At 48.2% G+C, this 19,288-nt stretch overlaps 2 protein-coding genes across 11 annotated transcripts in view; both read right to left on the bottom strand.

Annotated features, from left to right (window-relative positions):
* Positions 1-1,461: 1,461 nt before the first annotated feature.
* On the bottom strand, positions 1,462-4,842 carry LOC138988244 (protein PAT1 homolog 1-like). Its single transcript, XM_070372720.1, is given in 3 exon segments — positions 1,462-2,126; positions 2,440-4,083; positions 4,085-4,842. Coding segments are annotated over 3 exon segments (2,313 nt in total). The 5' UTR covers positions 4,732-4,842; the 3' UTR covers positions 1,462-2,104.
* A 1,024-nt stretch (positions 4,843-5,866) lies between these two features.
* PROM1 (prominin 1) overlaps positions 5,867-19,288 on the bottom strand; it is a 148,463-nt gene continuing 135,041 nt past the window's right edge. For 6 of the 10 annotated variants that reach the window (XM_070372722.1, XM_070372721.1, XM_070372725.1 and 3 more), the window contains 5 exons: positions 19,125-19,193; positions 15,406-15,498; positions 9,912-10,042; positions 9,353-9,430; positions 8,468-8,934 (listed from right to left, as the gene is read on the bottom strand). In XM_070372722.1, the coding sequence (XP_070228823.1) occupies positions 8,880-8,934; positions 9,353-9,430; positions 9,912-10,042; positions 15,406-15,498; positions 19,125-19,193 (426 nt within the window). In that variant the 3' untranslated portion in view covers positions 8,468-8,879. Of the gene's footprint in view, positions 8,431-8,467; positions 8,935-9,352; positions 9,431-9,911; positions 10,043-15,405; positions 15,499-19,124; positions 19,194-19,288 lie in introns of those variants that run through there. The other 4 variants (XM_070372731.1, XM_070372730.1, XM_070372726.1 and 1 more) reach the window with 3 other exon arrangements.

Consider the following 19,288-nt stretch of genomic DNA (forward strand, 5'->3'; position numbering starts at 1 on the left):
GACTCCATGCATGCCTGTGCTAAGTCGCTTCAGTCATGTCCGACTCTTTGTGATCCTGTGGACCGCAGACTTCCAGGCTTCTCTGTCCATGGGGTTCTCCAGGCAAGAACACTGGAATAGGATGCCATTTCCTCCTCCAGGGGATCCTCCCGACCCAGGGATCGAACCTGCAGCTCTTACATCTCTTGTATCAGCAGGCAGGCTCTTTACCACTAACGCCACCTGGGAAGCCCTCAGTAGACTCTAGGGTCCTAAGATACTGGATGCCACAGGAAACCCCCAGTGGGCCAGCCATGAGCGCTCTCTCAGGAGTGGCTCCACCGTCTCCCTTTTCTCTTACCCTTTTCTCTTGTTGTTGTTGAGTCCTCAGTCGTGTTCACTCTTTTCGACCCCATGGACTGCAGCATGCCAGGCTCCTCTGTCCTCCACTATCTCCTGGAGTTTGTTCAGATTCATGTCTATTGAGTCACTGATGCCATCCAACCATCTCATTCTTTTTTTTTTTTTTTTTCAAGTATACAATTTGTTTTTATTTACAATACCCTATAAAAATGTAAATTTAGAAACTTTTTAATTAAAACCAAACAAAAAAGATAAAAGCACAGAAGAGAAGAGATAATCATCGAGCCTTCACTTGATCGGCTGTGAAGGGAAGGCAGGGGGTGATGGCAGAGGGGACGAGGGGGCGCGCAGGGCACAGCGGGGAGAAGTACAGGCGGAGAACAGGAGGGCCTCACTGCTGTAGGATACATTTATGTGCAAAACGTTCATTCGCGTATTAAATACCGTAACCTGCCCCCCTCCCTCCTACATTCAGAAACGTGAGAGCAGCGAGGTGTGCTCAGGACAGGCCGGTGAGATCAATCAGATGCTATCTGCTCAGGGCTGGCATCACCAGTGACCCGGGCCCGCATCCGGGTGACTGCGGAGCGGGAGAGGGTGGTGACTGCGGAGTGGGGAGAGGGTGGTGACTGCGGAGAAGAAGAGGGTGGTGACTGCGGAGCAGGAGAAGGTGGTGACCGGGGCACAGGCTGCCCAGGCCGGACACAGACCCAGGCCCTGGCTGCACCAAGGGGCTAGGGCAGCGCTTCCGCGTGCAGTGCAGAGGGATCGAGGGGCGGAGCGACGGCCTGCGCTCACGTTGGGAGGTGCAGAGGTCCCCCCAGGACACCAAGTACAGACAGGGAAGGAGACGTCAGAGAATGGCTTACTGCAGCGGTCTCAGGAAGACAGAACGAGCGCGCTGAAGCTGCGCGGTGGAAGCAGGCTCCAGGCCGGCCGTCTCCCACAAGCCTCCGCGCACCTGAAGGCACGGGCTCAAGTAGCCGCGGCTGGAGCAGGACCCAGGCTAACTGTGTGCCGTTTCCACCGCGGTGGACAGAACCGAAGGAAACCCGAGTGGGGAGGAGACAAGGAACGGCTCAGCTGAGAGCTGGGCACCGGCCAACTGAGAGCTCTGAGTTTATTACACGTGCTGCATACCCTACATTTTATTAGAACAAGTAGAACCCACCAAATTAATCAGAAGATGGATGAGGAACAGATTAAAAACACATCAGCTGGTTTGTGGTTAGAGAAGGGATGGTGTGCCAACTAAATTTCTCAGTCTAAACTCATTCTTTAAGGACCCTTTGGAGACCACATAAACATACGTATCGGGGTGTGTGTGCACGCATGTATACTTATATTTCTACTTCATCAGCTTTCCTACAGTCATATTAATAAGGGGCGATGAGGGAAGGAATTCTGTGGCAGGCTACAACCTACTCTGAGCTGGAGCGGTGGTGGGGGATGAAGGGAGAGGTTATGGTTGTGTCTCAAGGGCAAAGAAAAGGCAGTATGGAGAAGAATCGAGTAAGGTGGGACATGCAGGACTGTCACACGGAAGGTAAGAAAACCAGCAGAAGTGTGAACCCAGCCACATTTCACAGAGCAGTGGGGAGTACCTGGCATTCAGAGGCAACCCCTGTGAATGGGACTCGGTCCCACCAGACGCTCTGGGGAGTGAGCTCCCTTCCCTCCCTCGTTTAAAACAACACTCCATGGGTGATGGCAGCAGAGCGGGAGGCAGCCAAGAGGAGGCACAGGGCGTGCGTGGAGGCCTTTACCGTATCCCCTGAACTAGCCTACGGCACAAAGAGAGAGAGGAGACCCGTGTGAATGAGTTCAGAGAGCAGTCATCTGCACCAGAACCCCAGCCCGTGTGGCCTCTCCTATCGGTCACTGAGAGATCTGGACCCCAGCTGGAATTTCACTGGGTGGGTTCTGCTGTGGCCACAGTGCTTTACACCCAGCAGACACTCGTGTATCTCACAGAAGTCTTTAATCTCTTCCACTGGATTCATGACGTCTTATGCCCCTTCCACCCCCAGCCTCCTCAACGTAACTTCTAAAGTGCCGACTTCAGTGAGATGTGGAACTCTCCTGTTTCCAACTTACTGCAGTTTTGTCTCCAGCAAGTTCAGTTTCTGTCGGTCAACGTAACGAGAAAAGAGGGATACTAGGTTTGTGGGTATAGAGATTGGCTTGGCCAGGCCCGTCTGGGGAATCCGCAAAAGTTCTCGGGTTGCCACAAACATCACCTCCGTCCATGGGTTGCTTTGCGCCAATTCTGAAGCGGCGTCTGAGCTCTGTAGGTCTTCCCCGCGGCTCAGGACGACGAGGAGCAGGGACAGGCCAAACTTGTTCTGGAGCACGGCAGAGAGGTGCGGGTTGGACGGAGCTGGGGCCGCTGCACTCTGAGGTAGGTTCATCAGCTGCTGCAGAAGGCTGGTGACGGTCACTGGTGGAAGATGGTAGAGGAGGAGAGAGAAGGGACTCAATAGGCATGGCAGCACCTCATCCTGTGCGTCCTTCTTGATGAGGAAAGGGAGGTTCCTGGCTGTTGTCATGAGAATGTCAGCTGCTTGCTCTGTGGAGAGGAAAGGCAGAATCCGGGCTACCATTCTCTTCCCCTTTCGGATACACATGATCTGTACAAAGTGGTCATCACTCGGCCTCTCCTGTCCAGGCAATTTCCCCCTTAAGTTGTCATACATGCAACAAATTTTGTGCTTTCTTTCATCCATCAGGGCAGGTCGCTCTTCTTCCAGACTTAGGAGATAACGCCTTTCGTAATCCTCCACATCAAGCAGTAAACTATAGGTTTTCTCAATTATGAAAAGGGTTTTTCGTCTTTTGTCCCGAACCTGTTTTTCTTTTGTCTCATCATCCTCACTCCGAGACGTCACAACAGCATCAATCATTTTTCGGGGATTATTCACACTAGAGACAGTGAGCTTTCCCAAAGAGCCCTCAAACTGCACTGGCTTGTAGGTGTGCTCCAGTTTGGCCACCTGAGGCGTGATGAGCTTGGTGCGCTCCTTTTTTGGGCCGTCACCTTGCATTTCTTCAGCAGCTGACAGTTTCTCCAGTTTTTCAAAGTAATTCTGATAATAAAAATCATCCAGGTAGGGATCAGTGCTTTGCAGTTGCATCATCTGGATTTTAGAGACCCAGTCTTTTTCTCGCTGCAGCATAAGGTTGGCATACGGATCCTTTCGGATATGATCCTGATGACTGCTCCGGTGACTCCCTCTGTCTCCTGCACCGTTGAGATTCCGATGTTGATTTCTATTCTGTTGCTGTCTCTGATGCAAAAGTCGACGGTGCTGTGGATGAAGGTGGGTTGTGTCTGGTCTAAACATTGGAGCCTGTGATCTTAGGTTTTGCAGGTGGGGTCCTGGGCCAGGGGGGTGCTGCTGTGGAGGGGGCGGTGTAGTGGGGGGTGGGGCGCTGAAGAAGGCGCGGAAGCCTGGCGCCGGGGGGAGCATCTGCCCAATTCGCCCTTGCAACAGCTTGGGATTCATGGCGGCAAGTGGGCTGCCCACGAATCCAGGGACCCGTGCAAACTGGCTGGGAGACATCCGTCCAGGCTGTAGCTGTGCTCCTCCAAGAAGCTGTGCTCTCTGGAGGGGGCTGAGGACAGGAGGGACGCTAGGGGGAAAAGGGTGGCCCAGCAGGGAGGAGGTCGGGACACAGCAGAGCTGGTTTGGAGACATCCTCTCACCATAGGGAGCAGGATACCGTGGCGGCATTGGGGGGAACGTGGACAGGCTTTGGACACAGAATCTGCTGGTTGAAGCTGGGCACAGCCATCTGCTTAGGTGGGGTGCCTATGGGGACAGCTCTAACAGGAGGACTCCCAATGACAGGCGAGGTGGACCGCCTTGGTAATGCGCGCTCGGAAAGGTCCCGATCGTCTTCTGGGCCCTGGGGGGGCCTCTGAGGCAAGGCATATTCTAACACAGACACTGTAGGCATTTCCTGAGCAAGCAGTGGTCCTCGGATTCGCCTCAGAACTTCAGATCCATCCCAGATGCTGGAATTGAGACTTCCTGGTTGGGGTTGCAACACGGGCCTGGTCTGTACCGCCCTCATGATAGCTGGGTCTTCAAGTTCATTTTCAATCACCATCTTGCTGAGCCTCTCTGCCAGATTCTCCTCATGGTCACCCAACAAGTCCATCTCATCCCTTTCTCCATTGCCGCTTTGTTCATTAACTGCTGCAGGTAGCTTCTCTTCCAGTTCAGCCAGGCGCTCATGTGCTTCCTGCCAATCATCATCAACTGCACCTGACCCAAATGTATCATCATTGAATTGATCAATCTCTTCGTCCTCCTCTCCCAGGCCCTGAAATGCATCTTCATCTTCATCCAGAGGACAATCCTCCAAAGACTCGTAGCGGAACATTCTTGGGGAGGGGGGGAGAGGGAGCGGGTAGGGGAATGGGAGAGGGAGGGAAGAGGCGCCGACTCCCCGGGCTCCTCCGTGCGCGGGTCCTCCACCGGCTCGCGACCCCTGGCCGCCCCAACCATCTCATTCTATTACCCGGGCACCCACCAACAGTCTGTAGTTTGCACTGAGACTTCACCACATTTCTTGGACCAAAAACTATTTTTAAATCTTGGTTCCCAACCTTGGGCCAGGAACTGGTACCAGTCCAAGCCCTGTTAGGAGCCAAGCCACACAGCAGAAGGTGAGGGGGCAGGTGAGACCCAAACCATCCCCCCAGCCCCGTCCATGGAAAAATTGTTTTCCACAGAACTGGTCCCTGATGCCAAAAAGTTTGGGGACCGCTGTTCTAAATGAAGCAGGATATTCTCCATCAGGGTGATCTGAAGCATTGCTTGGGCCAACCTTACGTAGTTTGGACTAATCTGGAAAGCCTGTTAAAATACACATTCCTGGACCTTATCCTTGGAGACTCTGATTGAGTGTATCTGAAGTGCAGGAAGAATTAGCCTTTGTGGGATTCCCATGTAGCTCAGTAGTAAGGAATTCCCCTCCCGATACAGGAGACACTGGTTCCATCCCTAACCCAGGAAGATCAAACATGCCTCGGAGCAACTAAGCCTCTGTACAACTACTGAGCCTGTACTCTAGAGCCTGGGGGCCAGAAATACCAAGCCCACCTGCTTCAACCACTGAAGCCCAAGTGCCTAGAGCTCATGCTCTGCAACAAGAAAAACCGCCACAATGAGAAGCATGACTGCAACTAAGTGTAGCCTCCCTCTCTGCAGGTAGAGAAAAACCCACGCAGCAGTGAAGACCCAGCACAGCCCAGATTAAATGAAATTCAAGCCTTTTGTGAGCTCGCCGGGTGGTCCTTCTTTTCTCAGGCCACACTTTGGGCAGGACTGATTTATACCGTGCTTCACCACTAGAGAACATGGGACAGCTAGCTGGTGGCTTTAATTTAAAATGCTGTGAGTATGTGGTCTGTGCCAAAACCCAGCCTAGCTTGAGACTTTACTGCTGAGTTCAATTTGCACTGCTCTCTGTAGGACAGAAAAATAAGTCAAGTGATGAGTTGTGGGGGTAAGGAAAAACAACTTTATTTGGAAATCCCTTAGGCAGAAAACATGGTGGACTCTTGTCCCAAAGAATCATTTTAACAGTTATGATTCAGTCTCCTTTTATACTAAAAGGGGAGTGGGTGTGGCTGGTTTCTGCAGCTATTTGCTTTTCCACTTCTTTAAAAAATTATTTTTATTTAAATAAATTAAAATTTTTTTTACAACATTATGTTGGTTTCTGCCATACCACAATGCCAAAGGCGCTGGGGTCCTTTGTTCTTGCAGCAGTCCATGTAGGTTTGGTCACAGTGTTCCTACAAACCTCCCAGCAAGAAAAATAGTTATCCTGTTCATCACTATATGAATGGCAGAGTGTACACCTCGCAGGGTCAGAGCCTTGAGAATGGGATGTCTTGGGTGTTTCAGGCTATAGGTAACATTCTTTTACAAAGCGAGCAGAGTCAGCATGACTAAGCGGAGGCAACGGAGCAGGAAGATCAGAGCTGAAGGAGTGGATCCCACGAGCAGCCAGGTTTGTTCTCTGTAACAGTTCGCCTGTGCTGAGAGCCAGGAGCTGCAGAATCTGGGAGATCTGGATCCTGTGGGCTGGGTCATACTGCACAATCGCTCTGTAAGCTTCAGACCATCAAGTTTATAATTGGAACTAAAACTGCTGACCTCATGGGGATGCGGTGAGGATTATGAAGGGGACAAATGAAAGGCCCAGAGCCTTCATAGGAAACAGACTTGTTAAGTGTGGCATAGATTCTTAATGTATATATTTTTTAGAAATTCAACTGCAAGAAACCTCCCCTGATTCCCACCACCCTTGACTCCCACCCCCCATCCTTCTGTGTCTCATATACTCATCAAGTGGGTCATCTTGGTGTCCACCACTGAGACAGAGCTCCTAGGAGGCTGGACCTAGTCCGTTAGCTCACCCGTACCCCACCCAGGGTCTTGTATAGCGCTTGGGATGGTGCAGATGGTCAATGCATATATATAGTCTGCTAGCTCCAGCCTCTAAGAAGCTCAGTGTCAGAGGTGGAAATCAAGATGGCCCATTTGATGAGTGTGTGTATATATATATATTATATATTGGGCTTCCCAGGTGGCACTGGTGCTAAAGAATCCACCTGCCAATGCAGCAGATGCAAGACATGTGGGTTCAACCCCTGGGTCAGGAAGATCCCCTGGAAAAGGCAATCCACGCCAGTACTCTTGCCTAGAAAATCTCATGGACAGAAGAGCCTTCAGGGGAACAGTTCATGGGGTCACAGAGTCAGACATGACTGAGCACTCACACACGCACAAACACACACATAAATAAATCAGATGAAATGCATGTAGAAACTGTATTAGTAACTCTCAACCCAGGTTACACTTGAGAATTCCCTGGGATACATCTCAGAAATTCTGATTCAATTAATCAGAGGCTGTATATCTCAACGTTGGCTTTACATCAGAATCACCAGGCAAAAATTTTAAATCCACGTGCTCAAGCCTCATCCGTCAGCATCTCTTTGGGGAGGACCCAAGGATCAGTTGTTATAAAAAGCTCTCTCCTCGGAGGAACCCAGCTAGTCAGAGGGGTCTGGGCGTCACTAGGTCAGATGCAGAAGCAATTGACTGACACAAGCTCTGACACTGTCAGTCACGTGCTCTTAAATACAGACAAACTTTACAGATAAAACTAAGAGAGGAAGGAGTTACTGTTTTGTACATGTCTAATAACATTTTTTATTTTCTGCCATCCTCGATTTTGGTGATTTACCTTAATTTTTGTGTGTCCGGTACAGCTCTCGTGTTCACTTCTCTGTCTCTTTGGCTGCTTGCTACGGATGTTGGGTGACTATGCAAGTTGAATAATATCCTCTCCCTACCCCCCCTTTTAAAAAAAATAATTTTATTGATTTATTTTTTTGGCCGTGCTGGGTCTTCACTGCTGCCTGGACTTTTCTCTAGCTGGGGCGAGCGGGGCTGCTCTCTAGGTGTGGCGCCCACATCTCTTACTGCAGTGGCTTCTCTTGTTGCAGAGCATGGGCTCCAGGGCAAGCAGACTCCAGTAGTTTCGGCACACGGGTTCAGTAGTTGCAGCTCCCAGGCTCAAGAGCACAGGCTCAGCAGTAGTTACTCACGGGCTTAGCTGCTGGATGGCATGGAGGGGAATCTACCCAGACCAGGGATCCCACCCGGGTCTCCGGCATTAGCAGGTGGATCCCTTACAACCGAGCCACCAGGGAAGCCCCTTCCCCGCCCCCCGCCTCCCGCCCCCACCCCCCGCCAACTTATGTCCACTGGTCTCAGTGAATGCTTGAAAATAGGTTGTTTGCAGATGTGGGCAAATGAAGATGAAGTCGTTCTTGCCTAGGAAGGGCCCTGATCTGATGACCGATGTCCTTAGGAGGTGAGAGACACAGAACCCAGACACACCAAGGGAAAGCTCCAGAAGACAGAGGCCGAGACACACTCTTCCTTGGGCTTCCTGGAAGAGCCAGCTCTGCTGACGTGTGGGTTTCAGGCTTCCAGCCTCCGCTAAAGTGGAGAAGACGTTGCTCTAAGTCAACCGGTTTGTGTGATGTGTTACAGCGCCCTAAGAGAATAATAGAGAGACTTCATTGACATCTGTCATTTGGGTCAATTTTGCAATGAAATGATTAGAGTCACAATTGTGAAATCATTCTTTTATTGTTCACACACATATCTGCTATTGATACTCGTTGAACGTTCTCTAACAAGGGGTCCAAGCTCCCATTCGATGAAATGTACCAAAATTCCTGTATTGTTCCAAAGGCTAAGTGGGAATTAACAAATGTGCTACATATTTAAACTTGCATGGATGGCTCAGATGATAAAAGCACAACTTGTCAAAAAAAAACAAAAAACAAAAAACACCCGTGCTTTCCTCTCTTTGGCCACTGGGCACACATTCCCTGTGATCTCACTGGACTCTGTGAACGCCTGAAGGGAGGTTACTTTCCCAACATTTGGAATCGCTGCAGATCAAGAACTGGTCAAGTTGGATCTGTTTACAAACTCTGCTCAAATTGTCTGTGTGCCTTGTTCTACACGAGAACGGGTATTAGCATGTCTCATACTGTAACAGAAGAAATACACCAAAAACAGCATGTTATCATTAAGAGGAATTTACATTATGGATTACAAAGACAACTTAATGGATCTAAAAGGTATAGAACAATTTGTTACAGCTACAAAAAAAAGTTAAAAGGTATATTTACATTTCCTTCCCATTAAAAAAAAACAGAGATATAAACCACTGTTTTATCTATTAATAAATTTAATAGACAATTTTCATTCATCCCACAAGGATTTCTTCAGTATTCACCCTATGCCAGCTCTTATTTTAAGAGGCAACAACCTTTATATTTATCTGGGTATATCTGTTGCAGTTATGTAATTTTAATATTATTAATTCAATTTTAAAAGTTCATTCTCTAATAATAAAGCCCTCCCCAGTCTCATCTTGGGAAATATGGCTTTAAAAAACGGCTTACTTTGTCATGGGTACAGTTTGAACCATGGGTACAGTTTGAACCCTGGGTACAGTTTGAGCCCTGGGTTTACTTTGAACCCTATCAAATACAAAAAAAGGGAGATAATTACAATTATAGCTCAACAGTTGCACCCCCCGCCCCCACACACACATTTTTACTTTAATACAGATGCTGACAAAGCAAGTTCAGGAGAAACAGGTGTCGAGAAGGAGGTGACCAGAGTCAAAATGAACACAGTTTGAGCACAAGTTCACTAGGCACAGAGTGAAGGGTGGGCCACGGAGTCAGAATGAAAAGTAGTAAAAACAGTTACAAAGTAAAGTGCCAAGTCCCCGAGACAGAGGAACTGCAAAGAAGAAATAAGAAGGCTGATTAAGACAGTTGAGATGAGTAAGCAGGAGGAAAGATAGTTAAGTGTAAGAAAATCTTTACAAAGGAAACATCTGATTAGGGGTGACCCCCGCCACTTTAAAAAGCAGTCGAGTTCAACCTCATCAGAGCCCTTTTTTAACAAGTGCTTGGAAGGTAGCGCCACTCAGAAACCACCGTAGCCTCTTACTTGTTCACTGGCTCATCCTCATACACATCTTCAGAATACATTCGACGGAAGTACTTAGCCAGCTTCACGGCAAAAATGACAGCAGGAAGTAAAAGTATGGTCGCTTTTCCCACGCCAAACCAAAACAGATTCTGGGGCAGGGGGAGAAAAAGGAAATCATGAGGATTAGATGCTTGAAGATGAGAAATGAAAAACAACACTGGTTTGGGGGGAGGGGAATTTAATTTTGCATTTTTTTTAATGAATTCTAATTTCATGAACTTCAGATGAGCCAACTACCCGCTGAAGGGCTAACCTATTATTCTAGTTCATTCCATCTATCTGAAAATCTGGAATTGATCCTCTTGTTGTATTTATTTTTATAAATGAAGCACAGATGCAGAAAGCTGGAGAAGCGAGATTAAGCACCGAGGGACCCAAAACAACTGGGAAGGGCCCTCCTCGGTGGCTCCCCTTTGCGGCCAGCCACAGGCGTGCGACTGCGTGCAGACCCGGGCCCCAGTCCTTTTCTGAGCTGTTTTCGTGTGATGGTGGCTCCTGAAACTTTCTGACTTTGCTCTGCATCTGAACAGTGCGATGATAGCATCTCTTCCCAGGACATTATTGTGTGAGGAAAACAGATGCAATGATTTTGTGCACACGAGGCTGCCAACAGCATTCCGTGATGAAGTTAACCAATCTTGAACAAGTCACGGGCTGGATTCAATCCTGTTCTGAGAAGCAACACTAAAGCATTTTCTAAAAGACAGCTGCTGAGACTTCCCTGGTGGGACTAAGGCTCCGGGCTCCCAGTGCAGGAGGCCCGGGTTCGGTGCCTGGTCAGGGGACTGAAAGTGAAAGTGAAGTTGCTCAGTCGTGTCTGACGCTTCGTGACCCCACGGACTGCAGCCCACCAGGCTCCTCCGTCCGTGGGATTTGCCGGGCAAGAGCACCGGGGTGGGGCGCCATTGCCTTCTGCATATACACACTACTATATATAAAACAGCTGACTAGATTCACTGTGCTGTGCCGCAGAAACTAACACAGCACTGTAAACCAACTATACTCCAATAAAAAATTAATTAAAAAAACGTTTTAAAGTTTATTCTACCACACACACACACAAAATCAGCTAATACCTACTGAGCAATTGCTCAGGGCAGGCACTGGCCAACACGCTTTCCATGGATTTTAAAATTTAGATTCAATCTTTCAGGCTAAATTGAAAGCAATCATATGTTCTATTTTAATCCTAGTGTTTTAAATATTGCTAACTAGTGGCTTTACAATATAAACTAGTGGAAGGACAGTATTATGGAGTCAAAAAAACAGGAATGGATAAAAGCTTTATTTAATTCCATAAGTCACATGTGGTGATTCAAAAAATTCACCACTATTCCGTTTCAACACAAAACAGCTAGCTAGGCATCTCAAAACTGATTTCAATATAAATGCAACTTCATTCAAAGGCGCTAGATGGTCAACTTCATTCAACTAAACTCAATACAGAGATTTGGCGTTCCAACCCCTTGTCCCTCTGCTATCATTTATCATTTCTAAGATTCTGCGATTCTGCCTAGAATCGCATCAACAAAACAATCACCATCAACAAAAATATTTAGTCACTTTAAACCAATAAAAACCATCAAAGGAAGATACACCACCAGAATCATTTAAACCCCATTCAAAATGGTTGGGTCAAAATTCCTGAAAACTAATATCCTTTATAAGAAAGAGACTGTGCCGTTTATCCAGAATATAATATCTCTCCTTACTCTAAATTACAGACATAATAGATTTCTGGCTATCCCCTCAAAACTACGTGTCATTCTGCTACACAACCATAAACAATGATTTTGCTCGATAGATACAGACATGGAGATCTCTATACAATATACTGTTGAAATAAAAAGCAGACTGCAGAATAACAAATATAATGAATTCCTTTTTATAAAAATATACATATTCAAGGCAGGCAAAAAAGATGAAAAAAATAAATACCACAATTAAGACAATAGCCCACTTAGGTCAGTGGCAAAATTTTCGAGTGTTCCTTTACATATTCTGTATCACCTTAAAATATACATATGCATCCTATATTATCTGGCCTTTTTTTCAATAAACAAACTTCTTTTTTTTAATTTTTTTTTCAATAAACAAACTTTTAGATCCCACTATATGCCTCAACTAAGAGTTTGCATGTCGCAACTAAAGATCTTGTGCGCTGTGAAAAGACCTAGCACAGCTAAATAAATAAATATTAAAAAAAAAAAAAAACTTATGGCCCGCTGCAAATTAAAAAAAAAAAAAAAGATAGCTGCCAACATTCCTAAGTCACACGTCACATAGAGACCTCGGTTTTCATCTTTTCAGGAGAGTCTCAAGTCAGACTTCACAATGCCGAGCCCTGGTTCCCCAGGACGTCATCGCCTGGAGCTAAGTGCTGGTTCTTCCTTTAAGTGGGCCCCCCGTCCCCAGGTGGCTGCAGGCCACACCACTAGCCCTGGCAGGCATGCCACCCAACATTATTAAGCTGACCCACCAACCAGAACTGACAACGGCCATGTATGACCTGCACAGCCCTGTGGGTACCACACACCAGCCAGTGTCTGACATCGGCCTGCTTTGTAAACCTACCACCTGCCGCCTCCCTGTCTTAGGATAATGCTGGAACCCTAGAGTGGCCCGCCCCACTGGTGGAGAGGAGTGGATAGGAGTCCGTCTGCCAGTGCAGGGGACACAGGTTCGACCCCTGGTCCGGGAAGATGCTGTATGCCTTGGAACAACTAAGCCCGTGAGCCGAAACCACTGAGCCCATGTGTTGCAACTGCTGAGGCTGGTGAGCCTAGAGCCTGTGCCTCCACAACAGGAGGGGCTGCCGCATCTACGTGAAACAACAAAGATTAGCTCCTGCTCCCTGCAACCAGAGAAAGCTGTGCAAAGTAAGGAAAACCCAGCATGGCCAAAAATAAATACATACATAAACATTTGAAAAAAACCACCACCAGACCTTTAGACCTCGGCCACTGCATTTCTGCTTTGTTCCTGGCTAGGCTTAGTGTCGGACATGGTTCCATCACTTGGCCCAGAATTTCCAGTAAATCTGTTCTTCTTTCCCACACATTCTTTTATTGGTAAATTTCTACACTTTCAACACTGTTTTGAGAGTCTTTAGAGCTTTATGATGGAGAAGGCAATGGCAACTCACTCCAGTACTCTTGCCTGGAAAATCCCATGGATGGAGGAGCCTGGTAGGCTGCAGTCCATGGGGTTGCTAAGAGTCGGACACAACTGAGCGACTTCACTTTCACTTTTCACTTTCGTGCATTGGAGGAGGAAATGGCAACCCACTCCAGTGTTCTTGCCTGGAGAATCCCAGGGACAGCGGGGCCTGGTGGGATGCCATCTATGGGTCGCACAGAGTCGGACACGACTGAAGCAATTTAGCAGCAGCAGCAGCAGAGCTTTATGACAATCATACCTTTTACTGGAAGCGCCTCAATCTTTCTGGGTACAATCAAGATATTAAAACAAACATGTTTGCCAGCCTGGAGTCTATTTTCCCAGCAGAGACAATAGTCAGAACTCTTCCTTCCCCTTTAAACCACCTTCTATAAAGCTCTCGCTTACAGTCTTCCTGAGCATCTTCCATGTCTCCCTTCCGGTGGTCCCCAATTATTTGGGAGAGGCGCCTGCTAGTTGGGTGATTTGACTGGCTGCAGGCAGGCGGTGGAGACTGGATGCCAGGAGACCAACTTGGAATGAGCCAGTCTAACTGAGGGCTGCCCTGATGAGGGCTTCAGTCAGAGCCGTCAGCAAGGGCTGGAAGCAGCCAACACAAGGGTACAAAGTCGGAAGCGGAGAGAAGTAGCCAGGAGGCCAAGGCGGGGGCGGGGGGTGATGTCTGCATCCATCCGGGGATGAAGGTTCATCCCTGCAGAGACACGTGGGCCAGGGAGATGGACGGATGGAGTGATGTGAACGCACGATGGCAGGCAGCTCTCGATCCATCCTTACGGCCTGTGCCAGGTACCACTCCTGATGACGGGCACGCAGCAGTGACAAAAACACGTGCTGTAGGAGTCAAAGTCTAGTGTATGTGATAGGGGACAGGTCTTAGAGAGACACACCACTGCCCAGTATAGACAGCACAGCATCTCTAAAAGCAGAGAGTCCCATGGGTGTGTAAACAAGCAAGGAGTTGGGAAGATCAGAAAAGGCTTCCAGGAAAAAAAAAGATATATTTCAGCTGAGATCTGAAAACTGAACCTCAGCTCAGCTAATAATAGTGAACATTTATGGAGTGTGTTAATGTACCAGGGAAAGTGTCAAGGGCTTTCCATATCATCTCCCTCTGAAGCATCGAAACAAGCTCAGAAAAGTTCAATCATTTTTTCCAAGTCACAGAGTTCAGGAAATGTAGAGCTGGAATTTGAATTCAGAGTCCGTGTTCTCAGCCATTATATTCTAAGACCTAGAGGCGTCAGCTAGGTGGAGTAGAGGTCTGGAGGGGAAGAATGAGAGAAAGCGAACCTGTGTCTAGTTTCCAGGCAGAGGAAGTGACACAGGCAGGCCCTGAGGTGGGGAGGTACAGATGCTTTTAAAGAAATGAAAGAAAACAAGAGTGTCTGGAGCAGTCAACAGCGTGATGCAACGGTACAGGTGCGGCCAGTCATGCAGGGCCTCGTGGGTAATGTCAAGGACCCAGTGGTATTAAGAGGTCCTGGGCCAGCCCCCGAGGTGCCTTCAGTGAAAGGAGGCTGAGGATGGACTCGTGGAGACATCGGTGTACAGCGAGGAGTGATCCGGAGCCAGGAATAAAACTGATGAACCTCAACTCACCGGCCCAATGGGAGCATCTCAAAGGGCTGCTCACTCACCAATTAAACTAACTTCGCTGCAGTTCTAGGGTTACATATAGAGCTTCACTAAGAGTCCTTGGAAACACTGGCAATCTGCACACCACTGACGTCCCTTTCTAATTATTTCAGACAAATGAAGAGTTTCCTTGGGACTCCCCTGGTGGTCCAGTGGTTAAGAATCTGCCTTCCACCACAGGGCATGTGGGTTCCATCCCTGGTCGGGGAACTAAGATTCCACATGAGGCATGGTGCGGCCAAACAAAAAGATTTCTTCATGGGGGTCTCCTGACTTCTGTATATAAAATTCTACCAAGGAGTGAAGATAAGCAGGAGGACTATTAGTATCACAACAAATTCATCTACAGTTTAGATCTTAGGTCTTGAATTCTACGGCTGTAACAGACCCAAGCAGAGCCTATTATTCTCTTTTTAAATTTAAAAAAATTTTTTTTCTTTACTATTACCATTATTTGGCTGCCTAGCATGCAGGATCTCAGTTCCACAGCCAGGCACCGAAACCATGGCCGCTGCATCAGGAACAGTCTTTTTCCACTGGGCCTCCTGGAGCTCCAGGAGCCTGTTTTCTGTTATAGCATGAACCATCATTCGGGGAAAGCATCATTGTGTCTTCCTTCAAAAGATGAAACTCTTACCAGGGGGTCGACGATGTAGCTGCACAGAAAGACGTTAACAGCCGAATCCAGAGCAGTGGCCGCTGGTTTGCAGGCTGCAAATTGCTGGGTGATCTATGGACATAAGAGACATAGGCAAACTTTGATGGAGCCACACCCACACAATCCCATACAACGTTCAGCTCTGGATCTCCAGGCCCCCTGGATAAGGAGCTGAGAGCTGGTTCTATGGATGAGTTCTACGACACGTGAAAGCATGTACTTTAAAACAAGACCCCAATTCTCTCTGAGCCTCGGTTTTCAGTTCCCTCATTTGTTATTTGTTTATTCCTTAAGTTGTGTTGGACTCTTTGAGACTCCATGGACTACAGACCACCAGGCTCCTCTGTCCACGAGAATTCTCAGGGAAGAATACTGGCGTGGGTTGCCATTTCCTCCTCCAGGGGATATTCCTGACTCAGGGATCGAACCCGTGTCTCCTGCATTGGCAGGTGGATTCTTTACCACTGAGCCACCAAGGAAGCCTCCAGGAAAAAAAGGAGAAGTGGGTGGCAGAGGATGAGATAGTTAGATAGCATCACCAACTGAAGGGAAAATGAATTTGAGCAAACTCCAGGAGATAGTGAAGGACAGAGGAGTTTGGTATGCTGTAGTCCTTGGGGTTCCAAAGAGTCAGACACAACTGAGCAGCTAAAACACAACGCTTGTTATTTGGAATAGTCAGACCCAACTGGGTAGACTCTGGAGAGAATTAAAGAGTACACGTGGCCAGCACAATGTCTCAGTCTGAATTTCTTACCTGACCCCTTTGTAATCTGACAAAGTATGTGGGAAGAAAATGGAAAGTTAAGTAATGAATACATGTACGGTTTACAACAGGGGTTGGCCAACTTTTTCTACAAAGGGCCAGAATGTAAATATTTTAGGCTCTGCAGGCTAGGCAGAGACATATCTGTTGCTCCACTCGGCCATGGTGGGGTGAAAACAACCACAGAGGAACAAATGGGTGTGGCGGTGTGCCGATAAAACTTTATTTACAAAACAGGCAAGACCTGCGGACCCAGTCTAAGAAGACAGAAAATAAGGTACTCATTACTGAGGTTAGAGTAAACAAGTTTAATGAATCACAGACAGATGCCCCAATCCCATCAGATTAAGAAAACTATATTCATTCGCTCAAAAACCTCTGGAGTGAGTACACTAAGCTATTAGATAGCTCTTCAGGGCAGGGGTGTGTCTTATTTCCTTTGCTTTACTGGTTGACTGACCTCCCCCTTATCGTCCACCTTTACATGACAAGGCAACTCATGTTACTGATAACCTTATGTTTCTCCTAGCTCAAACAAATCTGTATACTCTCTTTATAGGCTTTTTCAAAGTTAGTTTTATAAAAACTGTGGGAAGGGTGCATATGGACCAGTGGAATAGCACAGAAAGTCCGGAATTAATCCCACCCACTTAGGGTGAATGAGTCTATGACAAAGGAGGCAAGAATACACAATGGAGAAAAGACAATCCCTTCAACTAGGGTGCTGGGAAAACTGGACAGCTAGGCCTAAAAGAATGAAAGTCGAACATTCTCTAACAACATATACAGAAGTAAACTCAAAATGGATTAACGACCCAATTGTAAGACTGGATATTATGAAATACCTAGAGGAAAACTTAGGCAGGACAATCTGACATAAATCGCAGCAATATTTTTTGGATCCATTTCCTTAGACTCTGAGGCTCAGAGTAATGTAAACAGAAGCAAAAATAAACAAATGAGACCTAATTGAACTTAAAAGCTTTTGCACCACAAAGGAAACCATAAACAAAATGAAAAGACAGCCCATGGAATAGGAGAAAATACTTGCAAGTGATGTGACCAACAATGGCTTAATTTCCAAAACAAGTTTGCAGTGCTCAATCCAAAAGAACAACAACAAACAACCCAATCAAAAAATGGGCAGAACACCTAAATAGACACTTTCCCAAAAAAGATATACAGATGGACAACAGGCACATGAAAAGGTGCTGAACATTTCTCATTAGTAGAGAAATGCAAATCAAGAGTGCAAATGCGCTATTAACTCCCACCAGTCAGAATGGTTATCAACAAGTCTACACATAATAAGTGCTGGGGAGGGCGTGGGGCCAAGGGAGCCCGCCCTGGACTGTTGCTGGGATGGAAACAGTGCAGCCACTGTGGAGAACAGTACGGAAAACAGTACTAAAGACAGAGCTACCGTCTGATCTCGCGACCCCACTCCCGGACATATATCTGGAAAAGAAGGAACCTGAATTCGAAAAAACTACACCCCCCATGTTTTCAGGAGCACTAAGGACACTCGCCATGACGTGGAAACAACTTTGTCTTCCAGGGATTACGTGTGACCGCCGTGCGGTCCCTTGTCCAGTGAGGAGACGCAAGGAGGCGATGGTGGTGAAGGTAGTGCAGTCCTGACCCCCCTGCCTACCCTGGGTGTGCCCGGCGGGCCAGCACCAAGCAGATCCCGAGGGCTTCAGCTCTGGGGGGCGGGTGTGGGGGGCAGCGGAGACCTCAGGAAGCTGGGCTTTGGAAGAGAGGCGGGTGGCTGGTCTAGAGGGTGGGGCCCTGGGGAGGAGGAGGTGTGACACGCCCAGGGCATCATGTAGAGACAGGGGTGAAGGTTTCCCGGAATCAGATTGAGGCTGGGATGCGGGGTGAGTCAGGAGAGTGGGAGGAGGGCGCTCCGGCAGTGAAGGGCTGGGAGCAGAGCCGGAAGGGCTCCTGGTTGCTCAGGGTGGCCTAAGTCTCCCCGCCTTAGACTTTCCGGGGTTCCTCTTGGCTGGCCGCCCCTCCCCCAGTGACTCAGCTGTAAGCCCACCCCCTGTGGAACAGTCCTCGGTGGGGACGGGCCCAGAGCCCAAGGTGACAAAAGGCACGTGTGAGATGCTAAGTTATCCACTGGCCGTGTGCTAGGAGCAACGTGAGCCGCTGGAAACTTCACTCTGCTCCTCGACGTCTCTCGACCGATTCATGGAGACCCAGCTTTGTGGACTGACTTTTGTCCCCGACGCGTTCCCAGGGTAAATCCTAGCTCCCTGTACCTCTGAATGTGAGCATATATGGAGACGGGGTCTTGGAAGAGGCAATTCAGTTACAGTGAGTTCGCTAAGAAGGCCCTGATCCAGCAGGACCGCTCTTCATATTAAATAAAAGAAGAAATTGGGACACAGACTCATGCAGAGGGGAGACTCTGTGGAAACACAGGAGAAGCCACAGATAGAGGCCTCAGAACAAACTAACATGCCCACACTTTGAACTTGGACTTCCAGCCTCCAGAATCTTGAGAAAATAAAACTCCTGTTGTCTAAGAACCGAGTCCACAAATACACCAATGACATGTTAACTGCAGGTTCAGTGCCCAAGGCGTGGACAAACCACAGCTGCAAATGGCCCCGACAGTAAGGAGCTCATGGTTCAGCAGGGGAGACAGTGGAGGCGGCCAGCATTCCTAGAGCAAGGAGCAGAGGGAGCCGGGGTGGGGCGGGGTGGGGGTGTTGGATGTAGGGGTCAGCCGTCCGTGACGCGGCCCCAGGAAGACACCCAGGGTGGGCAGCGCTGGGGTGACTTCCTATCGTTTCCTCCACTCGTGGCCCCTAGGCTCAAGGTTTACTTATCTCCTGTCTAATTTCTGAATCCTGGTTTTATCCTAGAAAATGACTGTCCCCAGACACAGCCCCCTTAGGTCCATCAAAGACACGCCACTTACGGCCATCTCGACCCACTGCAGATAACGTTCAAAGTAGCTTATTATCTTACTCCCGAACTGCTTACTTTCCTGGAAAGACATCAAAGAGCGACAAGACCGTTAAAATGACTCCACCACTCCCTAGGGAAGCACGAGGCTGTGGTTGCACACCCCCCCTCCCGGTA

The sequence above is a fragment of the Bos mutus genome, chromosome 6 (genome assembly GCF_027580195.1).
Source record: "Bos mutus isolate GX-2022 chromosome 6, NWIPB_WYAK_1.1, whole genome shotgun sequence".
Lineage (NCBI taxonomy): Eukaryota > Metazoa > Chordata > Mammalia > Artiodactyla > Bovidae > Bos > Bos mutus.